At 34.6% G+C, this 22025-nt stretch overlaps 3 protein-coding genes across 5 annotated transcripts; 1 reads left to right on the top strand and 2 right to left on the bottom strand.

Moving 5' to 3' along the window:
* Positions 1-1433: 1433 nt before the first annotated feature.
* On the bottom strand, positions 1434-3610 carry LOC21395982 (cytochrome P450 76A2). Its single transcript, XM_010114208.2, has 2 exons — positions 2696-3610; positions 1434-2054 (listed from the first exon to the last, which is right to left on the bottom strand). The coding sequence occupies exons 1-2, from the start codon at positions 3608-3610 to the stop codon at positions 1434-1436; spliced, it is 1536 nt and encodes a 511-aa protein (XP_010112510.2).
* A 3439-nt stretch (positions 3611-7049) lies between these two features.
* LOC21395981 (cytochrome P450 76A1) lies at positions 7050-9498 on the bottom strand. The gene is made up of 2 exons (XM_010114207.1): positions 8566-9498; positions 7050-7670 (listed from the first exon to the last, which is right to left on the bottom strand). Exons 1-2 carry the CDS (start codon positions 9496-9498, stop codon positions 7050-7052), a joined length of 1554 nt encoding a protein of 517 aa, XP_010112509.1.
* Positions 9499-14546: 5048 nt separating this feature from the next.
* LOC21395980 (probable 3-deoxy-D-manno-octulosonic acid transferase, mitochondrial) lies at positions 14547-18529 on the top strand. 3 transcript variants are annotated; one of them, XM_024176146.1, is made up of 12 exons: positions 14547-14772; positions 14939-15032; positions 15119-15161; positions 15526-15648; positions 15849-15968; positions 16062-16128; positions 16367-16483; positions 16798-16895; positions 17285-17375; positions 17481-17600; positions 17691-17761; positions 17890-18529. In XM_024176146.1, exons 1-12 carry the CDS (start codon positions 14574-14576, stop codon positions 18061-18063), a joined length of 1317 nt encoding a protein of 438 aa, XP_024031914.1. In that variant the 5' UTR covers positions 14547-14573; the 3' UTR covers positions 18064-18529. The 3 variants fall into 3 exon arrangements, with proteins under 3 accessions (XP_024031914.1, XP_024031913.1, XP_010112508.1); XM_024176145.1 differs by having other exon boundaries at positions 16050-16128; XM_010114206.2 differs by lacking the exon at positions 15849-15968 and having other exon boundaries at positions 16050-16128.
* The last annotated feature ends 3496 nt before the right edge of the window (positions 18530-22025 follow it).

Genomic DNA, 22025 nt, shown 5'->3' with positions numbered 1-22025 from the left:
TGCCGAAGACCATCCATCCCAGTGGGCCCAGAAGGAGTCCGCCGGTGTCGACGCTCTTTTGCCAGCGAGAGAGGAGGTTGAGAATGGCCGGTGACAAGAAAATTATGAGGGAAATTACAAGGGAAACCTTCCAAGACCACTCCATAGTCCACTCTATAGTACTTATACTACATAACATATGAATAAGACAGGAATCAATCACTTTGACCCTAGCTTCTTGGGATTCACGTCCTCAATTAATTATTATGTGCTACTTGTAGGCCTGTAAGTCGGCCGAGGTGGGTCAGTTTTGAAGAAAAATTGGGGCGGCCTGTAGGTCTTAGGTTGGAAATGATTTGGGCTGCAACAGCTTGTAGAATTAGGATACCCATATACTATTCGGGTAACCTCGGGTTGGCCGGGTTACCTCGGGTAAACTATGAGTTTTTTGTATAAAAAAAACCACTTTTTTAAACTTATTTTTGTTACTTACCTCATCTAAGACTCAATTTTGACGGACTCATCCTGAACAAGAATTAAGAATCAACAAGAATTATCTAAAGACTCAACCCTTTATATTCTGTTCGAAAGATTTTTAAACTTATTATCATTAAGGTTAGACTTTGTTTTACCTACTTTTTCAACATGTTCGGCCGAGTAGGGGTACCTCGAGTTCATGGTACCCCACTCCGCACCCCTACCAGCACAATGCGGGTTGGGCATAATTAAAACTGAAAATTAAATAAAAAATTAAAAACTCGTGATTTTTGGTTAAGGTCGGCCGGCTCGGCCGGATTCGTCAGATTCGGAGTGATTTCTTACAACCCTAGCTACTTGCATATTTTTTTTTTTTTTTTTGGGTAATCTGCCACGACATATACACACAGCAAGGTATACGGTGCCAATACAATAATGATAAATATATCGCTTAGTGAATAATCATAAGTGTATTATAATGCACATATGATAATTATGATTCAGAATTATTCTCGGTTTACGTGTGTTTTTTGTGAAAGAAAACACGGTAACGAGTCACGAACTATGATCCGAATCATGACACGAATCTTTACTTCAAACGCAGCAAGATCATGAATTTAATTTGGACAGTATTTAAATCTCATCAATAAGCCGATTCGTTTGGCAGGAGGAATAGAAGGATGAAAGAATAAAAAGGACCCGAATCATTGACAATATACCATCTAATATTACTCAAGTTTTGTTTTTTCTTTTTCGGATTTAGAAATTGAAGGATTTGAACTCTACATTTTGCGATGAAGTCATATGTGAAAAAAAATCACTAGACTATATTTGAAACTACTATATTATTTAAAGTTCTAAGACAATACAATATATTAAAAACTATATATATATATATATATATATCAAATAATTCCAACTGATAATAATGGGTGCGTACGTGTCTTATTAATGACCTCGATTCATTCAGTAGTACTTCAAATGCACTTGGTAGGTATTGCAAGTAATGGCTCAAACTTCCGAACTGTTATCCCTAATCTATCCTTCATATCCATAGTTTCTACATCAACACTAGCATCAAGTTCCCAGTCAAAATGGTGAAGCAAAGACCCCAAAACGAGGTGAAGAACTCTATGGGCCAGTGGTACACCCGCACACATTCTTCTCCCAGCTCCAAATGGTATAAACTCAAAGTGTTGCCCTTTGTAGTCCGTACTACTATTGGGCCCCACCATGAACCTCTCGGGCTTGAAACACATGGGCTCGTCAGCCCAAACATCTGGGTCTCTTCCAATGGCCCAAGCGTTTACAAAGACCTGTGTGTTTTTGGGTATGAAGTAACCCATGAAATTGGTGTCGTTTTTGGCTCGTCGAGGGACGAGGAAAGGAATTGGTGGGTGAAGTCTTAGGGTTTCTTTGATAACGGCTTGTAAGTATGGGAGTTTTTCTATGTCACTCTCTTCAACCTTTCCATTTGGGCCCACCACTTGGGTGAGCTCGGTTTTGGCTTTGTTCATTGCCTTGGGGCTGCGTATTAGTTCCGTTAGTGCCCATTCAATTGTGCTGCTTGTTGTCTCTGAACCCGCCAAAAATATTTCCTGCATCAGCAAGTTGTGTTATAGAACATTGCTATTAGGTATCGGTGGTGTTAAGCACTATATTAATAGAAAAATGTGAGTCTTACAGTGTAGAATTTACAGATGAGACTTACCTTTTATTAGTATGTGGTGCTTATCACTGGTGATGCATTTAAACATTTTCTTTATTGACCGTATTTTATTAATATACTACTACGACGAGAAACTCTATATTCTATGAAGATAATTAAAGCAATACTTGTACGTAAATAATCATTCGTAGCATTAATGCTAGCTAAGCTTAAACTAATTATATTACTCAGATTAAATTAGTGCAGGAGAATATTAAAATAGGTCTGAGAGCTAGTTATATAGCCTAAAAATTGGTGATGACAAACATGCGCTTGTTAAAATTGTTAAGTTGCGGAGCTTAACATATATTACGTCCGAAAAAAATTGTGGAGCTTAACTATTACTAAAGGCGTTAACAACATGCGGATCATAACGAATGTCCACAATAGTTGAAGCGGAACTTATTTAGGTCTCGTATTACTATAAATTTTATAGAATTTCATTTATTTATTTTTAATATTATTACTTTTGTTAGTATGGAGTAGCGTCTAACTTAAAATAAATAAAAAATAAATAAAAAAACTACTTACAAGTATGAAGATGTTGAGTTCATCGTCAGAAATTTTGGCAGGCTCATCATTCCCATTGCCTTCATACTCAAGTAACACGTCCAAGAAATCCTTCTTCCTCTCTCTCTCCACATATTGCTGATCAGTACTGTTCTTGCGCTCCTTCACAAACTTAGAAGCTATTTTCATGGCCTTCCCCATATCCCTCTCCATCTTCCTCCTCAGTCCCTGCGGATCCAGCCGCCGCAGCCACGGGAAGATATCCGACATGTTTGCGTGCCCTCCCCACTCCATTATCCCCTCCATCGCCACGAAAAACTCCGATCCCTCCTCCGAATCCGGCCCAAACAAGTCTTTAGAAAGCATGAGGTTTCCAAGAAGGTTAAATGTCATGAGGAAAACAAAGCGCGCCACATGAACTCCACAATTAGCCTTCCCCGCTTCCTCTTCGATCCACAACAACATGTCGTCGACGCACTTTCGCCGCAAGAAAGCCGTCTCTCTGATCCTCTTATTCACCAACATCTCGACCGTGACAAGCCGCCGCATGACGCGCCAATATGAGCCGTAGTTGGCTAGGGCTACGGAGCCTTTGTGGTAGCCATAGACTCGACTGGTTTCGGTGACGGTGCGCTCCACAAAAGAGAGGTCGTGGTTCTTGAAGAACTCGGCGGCGGCTTTGGAAGAGAGGATCACCATGGTGTTGATGGCTCCGAGCTTCAGCCACAAAACGTCGCCGTATTTGTGTCTCAGCTGGGCTAAGGACCTGTGAGGCATTGGTCCGAGATCGAAAGTGTTGCCGAATACCGGCCACCCCGGTGGCCCCGGAGGAAGCCGACGGTGACCGGAAGTGCCCTTCCGAAGATGAGGCATGATCAGGAGAAAAGACATGACAATGAACGCAAGGAATATAACCCAAGAACACTCCATAATCATATTTTGTGCCTGCATAAGAACCCAACTAATGCCTGTTTCTTTATGAGTACGTTTTTTTTTGGCATGCACTTTTTTCAGTTTTTGAAAACCGTGTCTTATGATATATAATACATACGTGGGTGAGCTAATTATAAGAAATATATGTACTTTATCATATATGTATATAATATATATATATATATAAATATATATATATAAATATATATAGTGACCTCATCATATACAAGTACATATCAGTCTTTGTTTTTCATCCGGGTTTAATTAAGGTCTTGTTCATTTCACCGACTCGAGTTTAAAATTCGAGTTTTGTTACAGTAAAAAACTATCAGAAATAGTCACATCTAACCTGCTACAGTAAAAATCTCTCACATAAAATTACATTTCAACTCGAATTAAAAATTCAAATCAGCAAACTAAACGGATCCTAAATGAAACCTAATTATTCTTTTGGTTGTGGACAGGGTATCAAGGTGTCATATAGCAACAAACTAATAACAAGTTTTAAACAGAGTAATAGCTAGTTAACCCAATGCTGCCTAAAGCAGTAAATAAGAAGTTTTAAACAGAAGTTTTAAGCAGTAATTCATATTTAGTCCAATTTAATCAGAAGTTATAATGTCATCTTTGAATGTTTCTTCTAGACAATGTGATGTGAATCCAAAGTCCAAGATTTTAATCAGGATGAGATCATGACCAGAAACTCTCTCCCAAAGCCCCACCTATTTATTTATTTGAATATATTGAAAAGGATGTATATATATATCTCCCGCAATACAATTTGTAGCTATTTATTTTGTAGTCTAGTAACATGGTATCCAGCAAACTTTTAAGAGAGAATCAACCGAAGTCATTTTTATTGAGGTTAGTTGTTGATGGTACTTCTCTCTTTAGTTTTAAGAAGAGAGAATGAATTAAAAAAATTGCTTGATTTGCCGTTTATATTGGTTGCTAGCAAATTGGACTTGGAACGAGAATCTACCGGCATTTTAAACATTATTTCTTCACATCAACGGTCTATAATTAAGTTACTATAATTTACTATTATTTTGTCAATTCATGAGAACATTTATTTCCTTTTTTTAATTACGGTTTAGCTTGGTTACTTTGGTTATGTTTATTTATTAATTTGGGCTTGAATATAACACAAGAAGAATTGACTGAGTTTGGATAAAAAATGGCTTTCATCCTTGTTGTAGCATTCTCAGCTTGATTTCATTATGACAAATGATCAATAAGATTACAAGCCTTCCTCTCTCACCCTTTGATTCACAAAGTTTTATAAGAAGAAGATTACACAAATTAGTTCTCTCAAATGTGGAATTTGCTAAACTACAAAACCTTAATTTTGCCTAATCATCCGTCCCTTAAATTAAAATCTGGCTAATCTTCAAACAGGATCACAAGCTAGGCCCCTTAAGTTTTCATTTCAAAACGCTAATCTATCAAGTCAGGTGATTTAGTGTCGTTATAAGTTTATATTTATTTTTATATGTAAAAGATGTAGGATTAAGGATTGTTTTACGTTTTACACGCTCCCACGAGATAATGTTGTTTTTGGATTATATCAATCTTATGTTGAATAGATCGGGCCACTCGTTTGAAATTGTTGGGTTATGCATGTTTTTCATCTATCCAGTGACCTTATTAAATTATAAGTTTACGTTTATTTTATATTTAAACCACGTTGGATTCGAGATTATTTTACATTGAATGCGCTGTAGTTGGCAATGTATGATATGTGTTGAAGATCACCATTAATGATACCAATATGAAAATTCGGTTTCAATAAGTGAGAAACACTGAGCATTTTTCCCAAAATCTAAAATAATTATTAGTATTGTCCGTTCTTTTTTTTAACACGTAGTGTTAGGTCCGTTTTTATCTTGGTGTCACAAGTGGTGTTGCAACACTTTACTGTAACACTTTTTGTGACAAAAAATCTAAAATTAAACCAGTAAAACAGTAAAGCAGGAAACTAATGCAGAAACGTAAAAGACACAAAAAAAATGATATCGCAGTTCGGTGCGCACACCTACTCTACGGGGCCACGCCCAGACAATAAACAATCCACTAAGTTCAAATGATTCCACACACCAATCAGACTTATACACCCAAAGAACCCCTCCTTGACGTTGTCGCCGCCGTGTCGAATCTCCTTAATGGCCTTGTCCAGCGAGCACCACTCGTCTTCAAAATTGCATGGTGAAATCCCTTCGGCTGGCAGTGTGCTTTCTCCCGAAAGCTTCTAATCCTTCTCCCGAAGGACGATCTTCAATCAACACATAAAGACTCACTCTTACATAGGCTTTTTCTGAATATTTCTTCTATAAAAACCATGCCCCAAATGTATCCTTTGATTACCCAATATTTTTTTTTTAAGGGGCCCAAAAACTCACGTATGCCACTTATGTATATATAGCAAAATTGCTCATGTGCCTTTCCAGATTTTTATTTTTTCAACCCTGTGTCCCCACACCACGTTCTCCTCAAGCTTGAAGATTTGCCAGCCATTAATTCCCCCAAAAGTCCACTCTTCATTTTCAGCAATCAAATCCTTTGATTTGTAGTCCATAAACATGACAACAAGACTTTTCTTAAGAGGTCTACCAAATTAAAATGCCAACCAATCTTACAACTAATTTGCCAAAAATAAGCCAATATAAAATGCACTAACACGTAGATTATGAATTACTATTTGTTGGTTCTTGCTATCTGTTCTGTTATCTGTTTCGTATTTAAAAGTTATGTGTACCTGTGAGACTAACTAAAGCGCTTTATTAGCAACAATATTAATACCTGTATTAAGGGTTAAATTCTTTTTTGATCTCCATATTTTACCATATCTTTGTGAAAGTATGTTCTAGTAGAAGCTAGTTATAGGGTACACTTTAGTCACTTACCAAAGTTTCTTTTCACGCTAATTAAAATAATCTTACTCTTCTAATGAAACTCAGCGGAAGATGTATTTTGATCAATACACAACACAGATTTTTTTTTCTTTCAAGATAGCATAGGATATAGAATTTTATGCAGATAATTAAGTGCATTCATCACCCAACAAACTAAGTAATACTAATTTATAATTAGAAACTTTAACCAGATCTTTTATATACAATATAAACAGTAAAACAGTCCAAATTATTTGCATCACTGTTCTCTGTTTTTTTTTTTTTTATTTGAGAAGGCGAAAGAAAATCAATCATATATGTTATTAAATCATAAACCAAGCTTGTACTACTATTAGCCACACAAAGTGTTCCACTGGTAATATTACTAGAGAAGAATATATAAATCACATCAAATACATTTAGTTATAAATATTTATTTACAACAACTTGAGCCCCACTTCTTTGGCCTCTTGCAATTACTATCAATTATCTTATTCATCTTTTAATTATTTATAATGTAGACCTAATTATCTCCACCGATTGATTATTAATTAATGGTGTCCTTTGAAAGGTATTGGTAAAACCTTGAGAGGGACAGCTTTTCTAAGCGTTATCCCCATCCTCTCAGTCATATCCATGTCGTCCGGCATCAACCCTTCGGCCAAAACCCAATCAAACGACAACAAAAGTGAACCCAAAGCCAAAGGAAGCACCCGAGAGGCAAGAGGAACCGCAGGGCACATACGACGGCCTGAACCAAATGGTATGAACTCAAAATTGTGTCCTTTGAAATCCACCATATTAGGCCCTAAAAACCTCTCGGGCTTGAACTCTAAAGGGTTTTCCCACGTTTTCGGGTCTCGTCCGATCGCCCAAACGTTGACGAGAATCTGCGTCTCCTTCGGGATGTAGTAGCCGAGCATTTTACAGGAGTCCATGGCCATGTGAGGGACTAAGAAAGGTAGAGGAGGGTGGAGTCTTAGGGTTTCTTTGATGACTGCTTTGAGGTACGGGAGATTTTCGATGTCGCTCTCGTCAAGCTTCTTGTTTGGACCTACGGTTCTTCTCAGCTCGGATTGGACTTTGTTTAGTGTTTTGGGGTTGTGAAGAAGCTCGGCCATTGCCCACTCCAATGTGCTTGTGGTTGTATCAGTCCCTGCAGTGAACATCTCCTGAAAGATCATAGGAAATATCAGATAATATATAGGCTAAATATATACATACTGACATATAATATACATACATATATGTGGAAAATATATGACAGTCACACAAGTGTTGTTACGGTTTTGGATTTGACTCTCTTGACACCATTAGACGTTAGAATACTGTTAATATAGCAAGCGTTTTGAAGGGATAGGTTTCAGACATTAAATATTCATTTTGAAGCTAATATGAGAAAGTCTTAGAGTACTATGGGCCCGTTTGTTTCACACGTTTAAGTCAGTAATTCTGATTTATTAGTGGGAGTTTTGTGAGAAAACTATTGGTGTAAAATTTTTAAATGCAAATTATTTGTAAGAGGAAAACCGGCCAATAGCAGAATTAGAATTACGAGTTTAAATACATTTGTAATACGGGTCTTACAAAATTATTGTTTGGTCTATTTTTTAATAACTTAAGCTTTTAAGAGAATTGTTAATCTGACTAATGAATGTTATTATATATATACATATTTCTAAGGAGCTAATTACAAAAATTTCCTTCTATGTTCAATTCTTTTCATAAATCATCTCTTATTTATGAAAAAATTAGAGTTCAAATAAATTTATTTCCTTTGCAGATCTCTATCGCGCCAACGGTCTTAACCAAAATTGAAATGTACAACGTTGATTTTATCCCGAAATGAGACAATTAACGAGTGTTAGTTTAAATAAGATTTTTGTTTTTTGTCTTTTGTATTGCATTTATAGTCATACAAGCATCAAGCAACAATAGATGAATTCATGTCAAATTTGGAGCTTTAATTCTTTTTCTTTCTTTCTTTTTAAATAAGTACTGTTTTTTATATGATCTCCTCTAATTTAAAGATGACAATAGACACGAAGAGAAGTTAAGATGACTTACAAAGACAATGACGTTGATGGTTCTAGAGGAAAACTTAGAAGGCTCCTCCACACCATTGCCACGGAACTCCAAGAGCACGTCTAAGAAGTCCTCTCTCTCGTCTTTCTTATCATTGGTTTCTACTACTTTCTGTTCATTCTTCGTACTCTCCGTCCTCTCTTTTATAAACCCTCCGGCAATCTCAAAAGCTCTCTCAACATGAAACTGTGTCTTCCTCCTTATACCTTGGGGGTCAATCCACCTCAACACCGGCAAGAAATCCGCCACGTTAGGCTTGCCGGCCAACTCCATAACCTTCCCTGCATGAAAAAAGAATTTGGCCCCTCTCTCCGATTTGGGGTCCAGAAGATCCTTGGAAAACATTAGATTTCCTATGAGATTAAACGACATCAAGAAGAAAAACCGTCCCACATCGACCGGACTAGTCCCGTGCGCGCTCGCGTCGTCGATAAAGTTCACCATGCGGTCAATGCACCTCGCGCGCACGCCTTGCATGGCGTCCAAGCGGCTCGTGACGAAAAACTCTGTCGTGCAAAGTCGCCTCAACATGCGCCAGTGTGGACCATATTGGGCCGTGATGAGGGATCCCTCATTGCTTTGCTCTCCTTTCATGGCCTCGTAGATCTTTCGGCCCGCTAGTACCATGTCATGGTTCTTGAACATTTCTCGGGCCACCTCGTGGGACGAGATCACCACGGTGCTCATCGACCCGAGCCAGAGTGTCATGATGGGACCGTGGGTTTGAGCTAGTTTGACGAACGATTTATGCGGTGTTCGGTCCAATTGAAATATATTGCCTACCACTGGCCACCACCTAGGACCTGGTGGAAGCCGACCAAGCTCCTCCGGCCGACGATGACGGCGTTCTATCACCACTGCCCATGCAATCCATAGCAACACTAATGTAACTAAACCTAAAACCTCGTAATTCATTTTTAACTTAGTGTTATCGTTTTAATTCGTATTTACGGTTATTTATATAAAGGCAAATAATACTTAAGTTCGGCTGTTTATTTGTTTTGATAATGTAGAGGAGTCTTTATTAAGAATCAAATTTATTATTCAATAAAAAGGACAATAGATTGTCCTATTTTATATCTTCGTTTTATCGTGTAATGAAAGAACGAATTTGTCAGTATAATAGCAATTATTCCATCATTCTGCTTGTGAATATTACTTTAGTGTATGTCAAAATCATCTTGAATGAATTTGGAGTTTTAAATTGAATTCCTCATTGTATCGTGAACTTGGTGAGCGTCGAAAAATCATGAGGGGACCAAAAATTGAATTACACACAAGTGTCGTTTTTGTTACATGTTGCCAACAGAAAAGTTGAATTGCACGCCCTTTCTTATCTGATATATCCGTCATTATGTCACCGAATTTTTCGTACGTCATAAATCATTCACGATAAAGTACATAAATTTTAGATAGCGACTTGATCATTACCCACAGCGAGCATTCATGTAAATGTGAAGATCTTCCGGCATATTCACTTAAATCTGTCGTTTCATTAACCGATTGCGTACGTATTATGTAATAAATATTAAATAAGAAAATAAGAGGAGAATAGAAGAAGAAAAAAAATTTAGAGTGGTGCCAACATTAACAGAGAATGAATTTATTAATAAGAAGTATTATGAAATGTGCTTCATATAAAATACACATTGCAAAGCACATAATTAATTACCTAAAACTAAAATCAAGAAAGTTTTTAATATGAAAATAAATACTAATAAAGTCAAAACTATTATTAAAGATACTTTCTTTAATATGTCCCCACAAGATGGAGCTCCGGTAAGAGATCCAATCTTGTAAGACTTTTTTTTTTCCTATAAAAATAAAGAGATAGAAATAGTTGCATAGGGATGACAATCATTGAGAGCGCAGGACGGAAACGAAATTCATTGGGGAGAGGAGAGGAGAGGAGAGAGTGCTTTGACATAAAGATAGCAAGCATCAAGAGAGAGAAGACGGCGCTGAGTTTAGAGGCTCTTGCCCTGAGATAAGAAGCGTTAATCATGAAGGATCAAGACTCATTAGAGTACGAAGCTCTAGTACCTTTATAAATAATTAAATAAGAAGATAGAAAAAGAATAAAAGAATAAAGAGATTTAACGCAGCTCGATAAGATGCCTATGTTAAATGTCAAATATGGACTAGGAAAGGGAGTGAAATTTATTAGTAAGAAGCGCTATAGAATGGGCGCCCTATAAATACACATTGTAAAGTATATAATTGGATAAGTTACCCAAAACTAAAATTAATAAACTTTCTAATATGAAAATAAATTCCAATAACGTCAAAAGTACTATTAATAAAAATACATTTCCTAATATTATATTCCTTTCCCATGTAATTTCTCTAATTATACTTGCGAACTAAACAATCCATCATCGTATGGATGTAATGGAAAAAATGGTATGGGTTTAGAAAAGAAAGTAAAGAAATAAAAAGTGTGAAAAAGTAAATATATATGTTTTTTTTTTTAATGTTGAGATATGCTAACATCACTCTTTCTGTCACTTTCTGCATTTACTATTCTGTTTGACATGTGGACTCTACTAACATAATATAGATTATTTAAATAGAAAATAAGATAGTAGAGTCCACATCTAAAACAGTAAATGCAATGAGTGTTACAAGACAATGATAAAAACAGTGATGCTAACATTTATCTTTTAATGTTTATTTACGTATTAGATAGTAGAGTAGAAACCATTCCAATTTATTCACTAGTGAGTTATGAATGGTAATGTTATTAATGTATTTTTTGTACTTTTTATTTAATTTTATAGATACTGCCTTATTACATGTGAACTTATCAAGAATATGTAAGGTACTTTAGCATTCTCATTGCTTTTATTTATTTCCTATATCGGGTGGGGATCAATAAACTACCATTCTTAATTTTGTAATTAAACAAATAGTTAAATAAAAAAGGGGGAAACTCCTTATTTTTCCTGTCATTTTTAAGTGATATAAACACACCTCAATGTCTTTCTTAAAGCACTTTAATATTTTTTTGCTAGAAAAAAAAATTCTAATATGTGTTGTTTTGAAAACAGATGATAGAGTAAATTAAAAAAAAAAAAGGAAGAATCTAAAACAAAGCATTTGACAAATTGAATTTCTTAAGAATATGTTGGTTGTATTTGAGGATAAATACCATTTTATAAAAATTTTAGTGGGTTAATTAAACTACCTTTTTTATCTTTTTTAATCATTTTAAAGGTGGAATTTATGGCATCTTTAAAAAAATTAAATTACGTCACGTCAAGAGGTATATCATTGTAATATCTAGATGAATATTGTCAAAAAGAATGTGTAATTTTTTCTAATGCAAATAAGCAGGTATGATTTTTTGATAGCATTTGTATACATTCTTGCTCTCTGGTCCCCGCCACCCTTTGGCAGCTGGCTTCAATTTTATAGTAAAATGCAATCTTAATTAGCTATAATCTTATCAGATATATATGCTAAGCTCAGCCATGACTTGCATACATTGTCCATAATATTACGCTAACAATACTTTAATGATCTTTTAAAAGAGAATCGTACTATCGAATTTAAAATTCTCATTAATTTATATGGATGTACGATATCAAGAATAATGTATAAATGTATGATTAGATTTCAATACCTTGGATTTAAATTGTGCCTGTCTTTTCCTTTGGTTTAAGTCATGACCATGTTATTACATTCGAGAGGTATACTTACAATTCGGGTTAATTGATTAAATATATTCCTTTGTACAATATTATTGATTGTGATAATAAATTGTTTTTGTTGGTTCTATTAATTTGTGTTTCGTGTAGAACTAGTGCTCTAAAGTCGAAAACCTGATTAGAACGGGTCAAACACGTAAAAAGGTAAATTAAAGTAAAATAATGGACATATATAAAGGATTAGGGCAAGGTCTTGTGGAACTTTATTTTATTTTATTTTTGCTAATAAAAAAATAGATCTGGTAGTGCACTTTATATCCCCTAATTCCTACGACTATAGCAGCAATCCCTAATACTATCAAGTATGTGGAAATAGCCTAAATTAATGAACCCTGAATAAATAGCTAAAAGAGATCTAAAAAAAGCATCATTACCACTATACCATAACCCTAGATGGTCTTTAATTGAATATATGAGAATACACCCTCAAACTCTTCGAAAGCTGATTAGAAAAGATCAAACACGTAAAAATGTAAATTAAAGTAAAATAAAGGACATAAAGGATTAGGGCAAAATAAGATCTACATCCATATAGTTGTTGAACTTTAATTAAATATATGAGAATACCCACTCGAACTCCCTTATAGAACTCTTTCGCTGCTGAAAACTCTTCAATATTGTGGTCCATCTCACGTCCTTCGTCAATGTTAGGAAACCAAGTATAGTCGTTGCTGCGCATTAATTGGCGATTACTTCAAGTGCCTCGGACATCTTGGGACTGTGACAGAGACGAGATCTTCTCTCTAGGGCTGGGTTGAAGAAATTTGATAAAGTCTAACTGGAAATATAGTGACCAAATTGAGGCATATAATCCCTGATAAGGTCGCATAACGACCAACTGTTACTCAAACTAATGCGGCCAATCTTTCTTTCTTTTTTTACTACAGTATTTTTTTCTGACGTAAAAAAGTTTAAGTTGTGATTTAAATTGTGAAAAGAACACATTCATAATCTCTAATAAGGTCGCATAACGACCAACTATCACTCAAATTAATGCAACCAATTTTCTTCTTTAACTGGTTGTTATTATGTGACCAGTTCCACACTACTATTCACTGGTGATGAATTTTCTCTTGTACTTTACGATGCCTCCCATTGTTATGTTGAGCTCTCTCTAGCCATGGTTGATACATATTTTAAAATATTTATTGCAAATAGCATATTTACAGTAAAATGATACATTTATAAAGCAAATTTATAAAGTAAATTTACCATAAATATGCTTCATAAATAAATCATTACTGTAAATATGCTATTTAGCATGAATATTTTTAGAAAAATACTATTTAGCTCTTTCTTCTTATGAAATTTTACAATGTAGGTCACGTTCTTTTCGCTTGTTTGAGTTGAGAACTTGAGTTGAAAATTCAACTCATGAGATAAACTACTAAATTAAATTTGAATTTTTAAGAAAAACACTATTGCAGTAAAAAGTTTAAATTGTGATTTGAAGTATTTATCTTTGTAGTTATCTTTTCAGGTGATTGACACATATAGCAAAATTTTGATATCAAAGTCTAAATTTAGTAAAAATTTTGAAACATTACAAGAATAACAAAATTTTATATTATTTTTGTGTCATTAAAATAATGACCACATCATTATATAGTATAAAATATGATATCATTATGATAATTATTGTGCCATTTTTGCTATATTTAGAATATTCTAAGAACTTTGCTAAATTTCTGTGTTGTTTGGTGTAAGGATTCTGAACTCAGAACCATGATTCTGGTTCGGAACTAGTGTTAGTTTATAAAAAGTAAAAAGTAGTTCTGATTTGACTCATTCAAAATTAGTGTTTGGTTAGGATGGTTCTGATTTAAAATTTAAACCCTAATGTGATGTTTTAAATCATGAATCACCTCTTAATCTAAAACCACCCCTCTTAATTTTGGGTGGTTCAAACTCCTAATTTTAATTTTAATTTTAAAACTATAATTTAAATTTAAAATCATAAATTTTAATTTTAATTTTAATTTTAAAATTATAAATTTTAATTTTAATTTTAAAATTAAAACTAGAATCACCGTAGTTTAAACCACCGGAACCATTCAACTTATGTGTAATTACTTCTATCTCTTTTGTTGGTAACTCAACTCAAAGAAGCTACCTCTTTATTAGCCCAATTACAGAGGGCCTACGGGCGAAACTTCCACGAAGGCCCAATAATCCGTATCAGGCCCACCGTTCTGTCATCGTCTCCAAAACCACGCGCCATAGCAAAGAGTCAACAACTCATGTAATGTAAAGCTGGAATTAAAAACACAGAAAAAAAAAATGGCGGCAACGAAAGGGAAGTTGGTCTACACCATTTACAGAGCACTGACTTACAGTTTATCGCCATTGCTATACCTTCACCTCCGATGGCGACAACACCGAGGCCTCGAGCACCCGCTCCGGTGGCCGGAGCGTCTCGGCCGCGCTTCCCTACCTCGTCCCCCTGGCCCACTCGTCTGGTTCCACGCCGTCTCTCTAGGTTTTCCTGAATCTCCGCTTTATTTTTTTTTCTTCTTCTCATGTTTGGATCCTGAGAAAGTGGAGGAAAAAGGGTTAGGAAGCTGAAAAAAGCCTGCGACTTTATTAATTTAATCTTTTGTGTTTTGAGCGATTAATTTGTTAATTGGTGCTAAAATTCAATGTAGGTGAAGGACTGACTGCGATTCCAGTGATCAAAGAATGTATTCGGAGAAGGCCTGATTTGAATATCTTGATGACAACTACAACTACTTCCGCATTGTAAAAACGATATCGTTTGTTTCAACTGTTATAATTATATATATATATATTGGTTTCTTGAAGTATTCTGTTCCTCCTTTGTGCAGTGAAGTAATAAAGAATCGTCTTCCAAATGGAGTCATATATCAGGTACTTCGATACTAGCAAATTTCACTCATGATTCAATGAAATATAATTTAAATATAATTTAAATTAATATAAATTATAATATAATTAATTTAAAATATAATTTAAAGTGCTAATGTTTTAATGATTCAATGAAATTTGACATATTGGAGAGTAATTTTCCTACTCAAATATTAAAATTTGGCATTAGCTCACTAATTTGGTATTGCACTAAAGATGTTAATAAGCTAATTGTCCAAAAGATGTGCACTTGTTATGTCTGTACAAAAGATGAATTTTTGATTTTCTTATTATGTGTATGAATTTTTTATTTTCTTATTATGCGTATGAATTTTTGATTTTCTTGTTATGTGTACTGTTGGACCAGTTCGCGCCTCTTGATACCCCGGCCACTATGGATGCTTTTCTGGGCTATTGGAAGCCAAATGCAATCGTGATGATGGAAAGCGAATTGTGGCCAAATCTCATCATGGATGCTTCAAGGAAGGGTGTAAGTTTCTCCATTTATTTGATAACTCTACTATTTGTGTGCCTATTTCCTCTCATTTTGTTGTTAAATGCTTGTTCACTAGTTGCATTATTTAGATAGGTAGGGTACAATTTGCTCTTCTTGTATTTTCGCGTATGTGTGCATGCACACACTTTAGTTTACTGGATTCTGGAATATTTATATGTTCCAAGTGATTTTAGATTGCGCTGGCCTTGCTAAATGCTCGAGTGTCTACTAAATCCTTCAAACGTTGGTCAAGTCCATGGCTTCTTCCACTGATTTCATTAATGCTATCAAAATTTTCGTTGATTATCCCATTGGTACGTGTTGTTTGTGGCTGAGAATAATCTATATCTTTAGCTTTTGTCGTCATTGTTATTGATTATTTTTCTATCTCATAGAGCAATATTCAGGCAATCAACTTTCAGTTACTGCTTGCCCCACCTTCTATCTTCCACTTTTCTGGCGACTTAAAATTTGGTATAGTCTATAGATAACTCAATTTTGATCTTTTGTTTTTCATTTTACAATTTTGTACGTCTTTGTGAAATATGATGAGGTTAAAGTACATTATTTTTCTTGCAATACCTTTGTAGGACCAATTAAACCAACCCCGGTTGTTTTATTTCTTGATTCATTTGTAATCACAATAGCAACTCGTAAAGCTGGATTTCATAAGGAATATATTAGCCATCTTAATCGTTCTTTTTGAGTTCAGCGGTTGAAGAATCTGACATTTCTGAAGGAGAGATGAGAAGTATAGAATCTCTGAAGGTACAGCTTGCTCACAGGCAAGTATGGATGGCTTCTTCCATACACAAGGGAGAAGAAGAAGGTGAACTCCCGCTACTTAGCCTTCAGTTTCATTATCATATCATGACTCGTGTATGCTAAGATTGCAATTTCAATTACTGAAAGTTTGATAGTAGATGCTCCTGCTAGAACTTTCACGCGTGTACAGTAGTCATTAACATTTGGGACTGTCACCTCACCAATGAGGCTTGCAATTTATTCTGCTCATATTTTTGATCACTTGGTATCATCGTACGATTGTCTAACATTTTGGTTTTCTTTGCCATTAGGATTTTAAATATGTAGTTGTTTTGGTCTGGAAGTTTTTTTAAGTTTTTGGATGATATTTATTTGCAGTTATACTAGCTGCCCACAATATGCTCATGCAAGGGCACCCTCATTTGGTTACAATTATTGTGCCTAGACATCCACAACACGGACAAGATATTGCTCAAGTACGTCTTTTGTTAACCCTTTACGTGTTCTTCTTGTACTTTTGAACGAATCATCCAAGCCTTGAACTGTGCTTAATTTCCATTTCATTTCATGTAGGTGACATACCACGCACTTACACATTGAAAAGTCTAGTAATATATTGCCGGATTCTATAATCATCATTATTTGGAAAGTAATTTGGCTTTCTCTGCAGTTTTCTGCAGGACTAGGAATATTCATGAGAAATCGGTATCTTATCATTTTTTATAATTGGATACTAGAAAACTCTAATGTTCATACGTTGTGTACGCACAACTTATTGAGCGTCTGAAACTCACTGTTTCTGTGTTTCATGATGGGATTGTACCTGTCTGTTATTTTTTCATTACTTTTGTCTCCAATTGTGCAGGAACTGCAGAAAAAAGGGCAAGGTGTAGCTCTGAGATCTCGAGGCGATAAACTTATATCAGGAACAAATATATATGTGGTGGATACATTAGGTCAGCAGTTCTTATTAGACAAGTCCTGCTTGAATATGGCACAAGTCCTGTAACAAATTCAGCTCTTTCTTAATGTAATTTCTCTTTTTTCCACTTGATTTGTAGGTGAGTTGAGACACTTATATAGAACAACTCCAATAGCTGTAATTGGCGGTTCCTTCTTGCCGGGTTTTGGCGGTCACAACATATCAGAAGCTGCCGCAGCTGGCTGTGCTGTTTTAACTGGTGCCCGAAATATTCTCTCTTCTCACCTTAATTTGCTTAAGTTGTGAGCTCTTAAATACAAATATATGACTTTATGTTGTTTGATTTCAGGTCCTTATGTTGGGCATTTCTCAGATATGATATTGGATATGCAACGATTAAATCCTCTGTCAGTTCTTCAGGTCTGCTAAACATTTCAAGTGCTGTACTTTCACACAAGTATATGACTTCATAGCATCGAATTAAGAACCTTTTGGTCCTAGTACTAGACAAAATGTCGTAGAGATTTTTAATGTCAATGGTCATGCAGGTGTCCGGAAAATCGGAGCTCGAACAAGCTCTTGAACTTCTCTTTAGGGACGACGAAGTTCTGGAAGCACGTCGTGTGGCTGCTAAACAAGCATATGAGACCTTGTCAAGTGGTATTGTTGCCAGGGTGTGGAACCTATTAGATGGCCAGCTTCTGAAACATGCCTTCAGCTGAAAAGTCATGGTTGTGGAACCTCTAAAATTGAGGTTAATGCTCTACTTCTTTATCATCACTCTAATGGGATTAATTGCCCATTTTGAAGCTGGGCCGAAGAGCAAGTCCATGGACATTGGATAGAAATTGGTGTCAATTAGGCCCAAAACTACCTTGCATTATTCAACCATACCATCTTTAGGTGAAAATGTGGCTCAAATTTTTCTTACAAAAATGATATGTGCAAATACCAACACTCTACAAAGTGGTATTCCTCTAATTCACCTCTAATTTTCCTACAAAGTGGAAAATTTAAACCTAATCTACACATAAAGATGGCACGGGTACGGGTGAATTACTAAACTTCAAAAGTTATACCCAACCTAATTCGCACGACTTTTTTGTAATGATGTGACTTGATTTATAAAAAAAAGGCATGCATGGAGCATGGAGAAAACAGTAGATTAAAAGAGAGAAATTTAGGAAATCTGCCACTTAACCCTATTTAACCTCGTTGAAGGTAGAAACGACGGTAACCCAACGGTGGTCATGTGAATGTGCTACAGTTTTTAGTATTGTGGAAGAAACCTCAATGAGGATAAATGAAAGTGGGAATATGATTTTTACCAAAAAAAAAAAAAAATGAAAAAATCCATGACATGTAACGAAGTCTAAAGATCGTTTGGTAAATGTATTTAAACTCATGATTCTGATTTTCTATCGTGTTTTTCTTTCACAAAAAATTTGAATTTAAAAATATCTCACTAATAGTTTCGATTCTGATTTGATTGTGTGAACCAAATATGTTTGGTAGAGGGATTCGTTCCCTGATTCGAATCATAATTTATGGTTCGTTACAGTATTTTCTCTCACAAAAAATTCACGTAAATCGAAAATGGTTCGAATCACATGGTTTGAATTCTCCAACCAAACGTTTGTAACTCGGTATACCTATGGATAAAAGCAATTTTACTTTCACAAAACTTACAAAGTCTACCGATGGCTTGAAAATAAGGATGTCATACTTCTAAGATTGGAGTGAAAATGAAACATATTTATGTATGCACAACTATGTGGCAGAGGCAAACCAGCCAAATATATATGTGTGTGTGTGTGTGTAGCAGAGGCAGATGCTATAAAATTATAAATGCAAGATGGGCAATCGTACTGGCAATACAAGAACAGAAGGAAAGGGTAAGTTATGTAGGAAATACCAAAACGAGTGATTGGTAAGCATCTGGAGTACTAGAGAGACTGTGAGAGTAATGTCGGTGCCTAGATATTCACACACTTGCTTTCTCGTGAAAAGTAGGATTGTGGGACAAGAGTACTAGAAACGATGTGACTACATTGCCCCAACACATTTAAAATGACGTTTAGGTGATGAATTTAAAATTATGATTTAGAATTATTCTCGATTTATGTGTATTTTTTTTGTGAGAAAAAATACTATAACGAGACACAAATCATAATTCGAACGATGATACGAATCCTTAAAAGAAACGCACTCTAAAAATTCTCATTTTATATATAGATATATGTGTGTATTTTAAATAAGAGCTTTGTAAGCTATAGAACCGTCTATTACTTCAATTTTTGACCATCAAATAAAAGAATATACAAATTCAACATTTATATTAAATACGACGGTTCAAAACAAAGTTTTACTAATAGGGTATTCTTTTTCTTATCTTATAGTTAAATTCTCATTAAAAAAAAACAATGCTTTAAGCTGGTAATGTCCAAAGTGATTTGATCTTGATCGGACTTGGTTGTTCTTAACACGTTTGCTTGTAAAACATTGGGAGCGGAGAGGAAGCTTTGCCAGAACGGAGGAAAATCTGTGCCTTGCCTAATTTGATTCTTTTTTCTACCTCAAAAGAAAGCTCACTATTCTTTAACATAATAAATGGAAATGTTTTAAAAATGTTCAAGCTATTAATTTGTCCGTTACTATTTTTGCATGGCATGATATATACTTATACGTGATTTGAATCCGCCAAGTTGATATCATTTGGTCCACTTGGAAAATGAAAAATTAACTCTTATGCAAATATCCTTTCCTTATCAAATTGGTTATATTCCACTAAATAGTGTTGTCTGTCGCATAAAAAACCAAAACCCACATGTCTAATATTTCAGCCAAAGGGAAAAATACATATTCAACTTTTGGTTTTGTCTTTACTTCACCCCTAGAAGAAGCTTCTTAAATCCAAAATTACTTCATGTTGTTTCATTTTCCCAATGATTCCAGAATTTTGGAAAAATCAAATACATAAAAATAAAAAATAAAAAATAGTGCCCCATACTGTTGTACCATTATGAAGCAAGGCTTTTGAGCTTTGACCCTTTTTTTCTTTCTTCTGGTACCAAAGTGTTTTGTCCACTTGTTGATAGAAGAGAGTAAATTAGATCGTCAATCACGCCTTCAATCTCTCCTTCTGACCTCTTCTTGTTCAGTGAGAAAAAGCAAAACATACACTTTTAATCCAACCGAAAAAAAAAAAAGAAAGCTGAAACATGTCCTTTACTTTTTGAGACAACATTACTATGTAAAATGGTGAGAGATGATGACATAGAATTGGGATGTGGCAAATGTGGCATTAAAGATTTAAACCAAAACCTAAATGGAAGAAGATTGATTATTCAATACAGTAGTATACCACGTCATATTATTTATGTGATACACATGTTTAATAAAATTATATCAAAGATTTAAACCAAAACCTAAATGGAAGAAGATTGATTATTCAATACAGCAGTATACCACGTCATATTACTTATGTGATACACATGTTTAATAAAATTATATTATTTAGATATATGTGGTACACCGATCCAATGAGATTATATCATTTGAACAGTTGGTTTTTATTTTTCTCTTCTCTAATAGGTCATTAAAATAAAAAAAATAGGTAGAATAATAAGTGCTTTTGACTCAATAATCAATGCAAATATCTATTAGGAGAGAGAAAAATAAAAATAAAAAATTGACATAAATAAAAATGTTTAAATGATACAATCTTATTAGACGAATATACTACATAAATAATATAACATGGTACACCCGATGTACTAATAATTTCTCATGGAAGAATAACACTTCATCCCATAAAAACAGCACATTTATTTATTTTTATTTTTTTGTTTCTTGGAAAAACAAAATGCTCCTATATATGGCACTATAGTCTCTGTATGTAGCTGTAAAGCAGTGATATCTAACACATGAATTTTTGGTGCCATCGCCAATATCTAGAGTCAAACTTCAATGAGATTTTAACACTTGTTTTCCTACACATTATAACTCTATGCATTTATGTTACCCCCTAACGCTACGCGATTTTTTTAGTTTTAATTTTTTTTTTTTTTTTGTTCTTTGCTAAAAAAAAAAAGATTAACAAAAGCTATAGATTTCAGTTTAGAAGGAAAAAGATCATGTTGGGTAGGCTATATAGTCTTTCTTTTTTTAATATTCCATGCATGTTTTTTTCTTTAATCATTATCATTCTAGGTATGGCATGGAAACTTTCCTTTCTATAGACTCAAAGTTCTAAGCTTTATTTATTTATTTATTTATTTATTTATTTTTGTCCTTCTTCTTCAATGACATAGAAAAGAGAAGTAACAGCAGGCAAACAAAATCAAGATTATGCACCCCCCACTTTATCTGAAATCGTTGAAAAGTTTGTCCAATGAGATTAAGATAACTAATCATGTTTTGAGTTTAATAGTAAAAGTAATCAAAGACTTGTTAAAGTTGGAATAAGGTAGGATTGGTAGCAACACGCATGTGGCTTTGTTAATTGTAATGGCCCACAGCTCAACAATTATACATATATATATATATACACACACACACACACACACACACACACACACACATACAAACATATGTATGTGTACGGGGCTTCACTTTTCAAAGGTTTTTCCAAAGCCTGCGTATCAGCTTCTTGGTTTATGAGACTGTATGTATATGCACCACT

Source organism: Morus notabilis, unplaced genomic scaffold (assembly GCF_000414095.1).
Source record: "Morus notabilis unplaced genomic scaffold, ASM41409v2 Scaffold416, whole genome shotgun sequence".
Lineage (NCBI taxonomy): Eukaryota > Viridiplantae > Streptophyta > Magnoliopsida > Rosales > Moraceae > Morus > Morus notabilis.
Note: the sequence above shows the minus strand (reverse complement) of the source record. Positions and strands in the feature narration are given on the sequence as shown.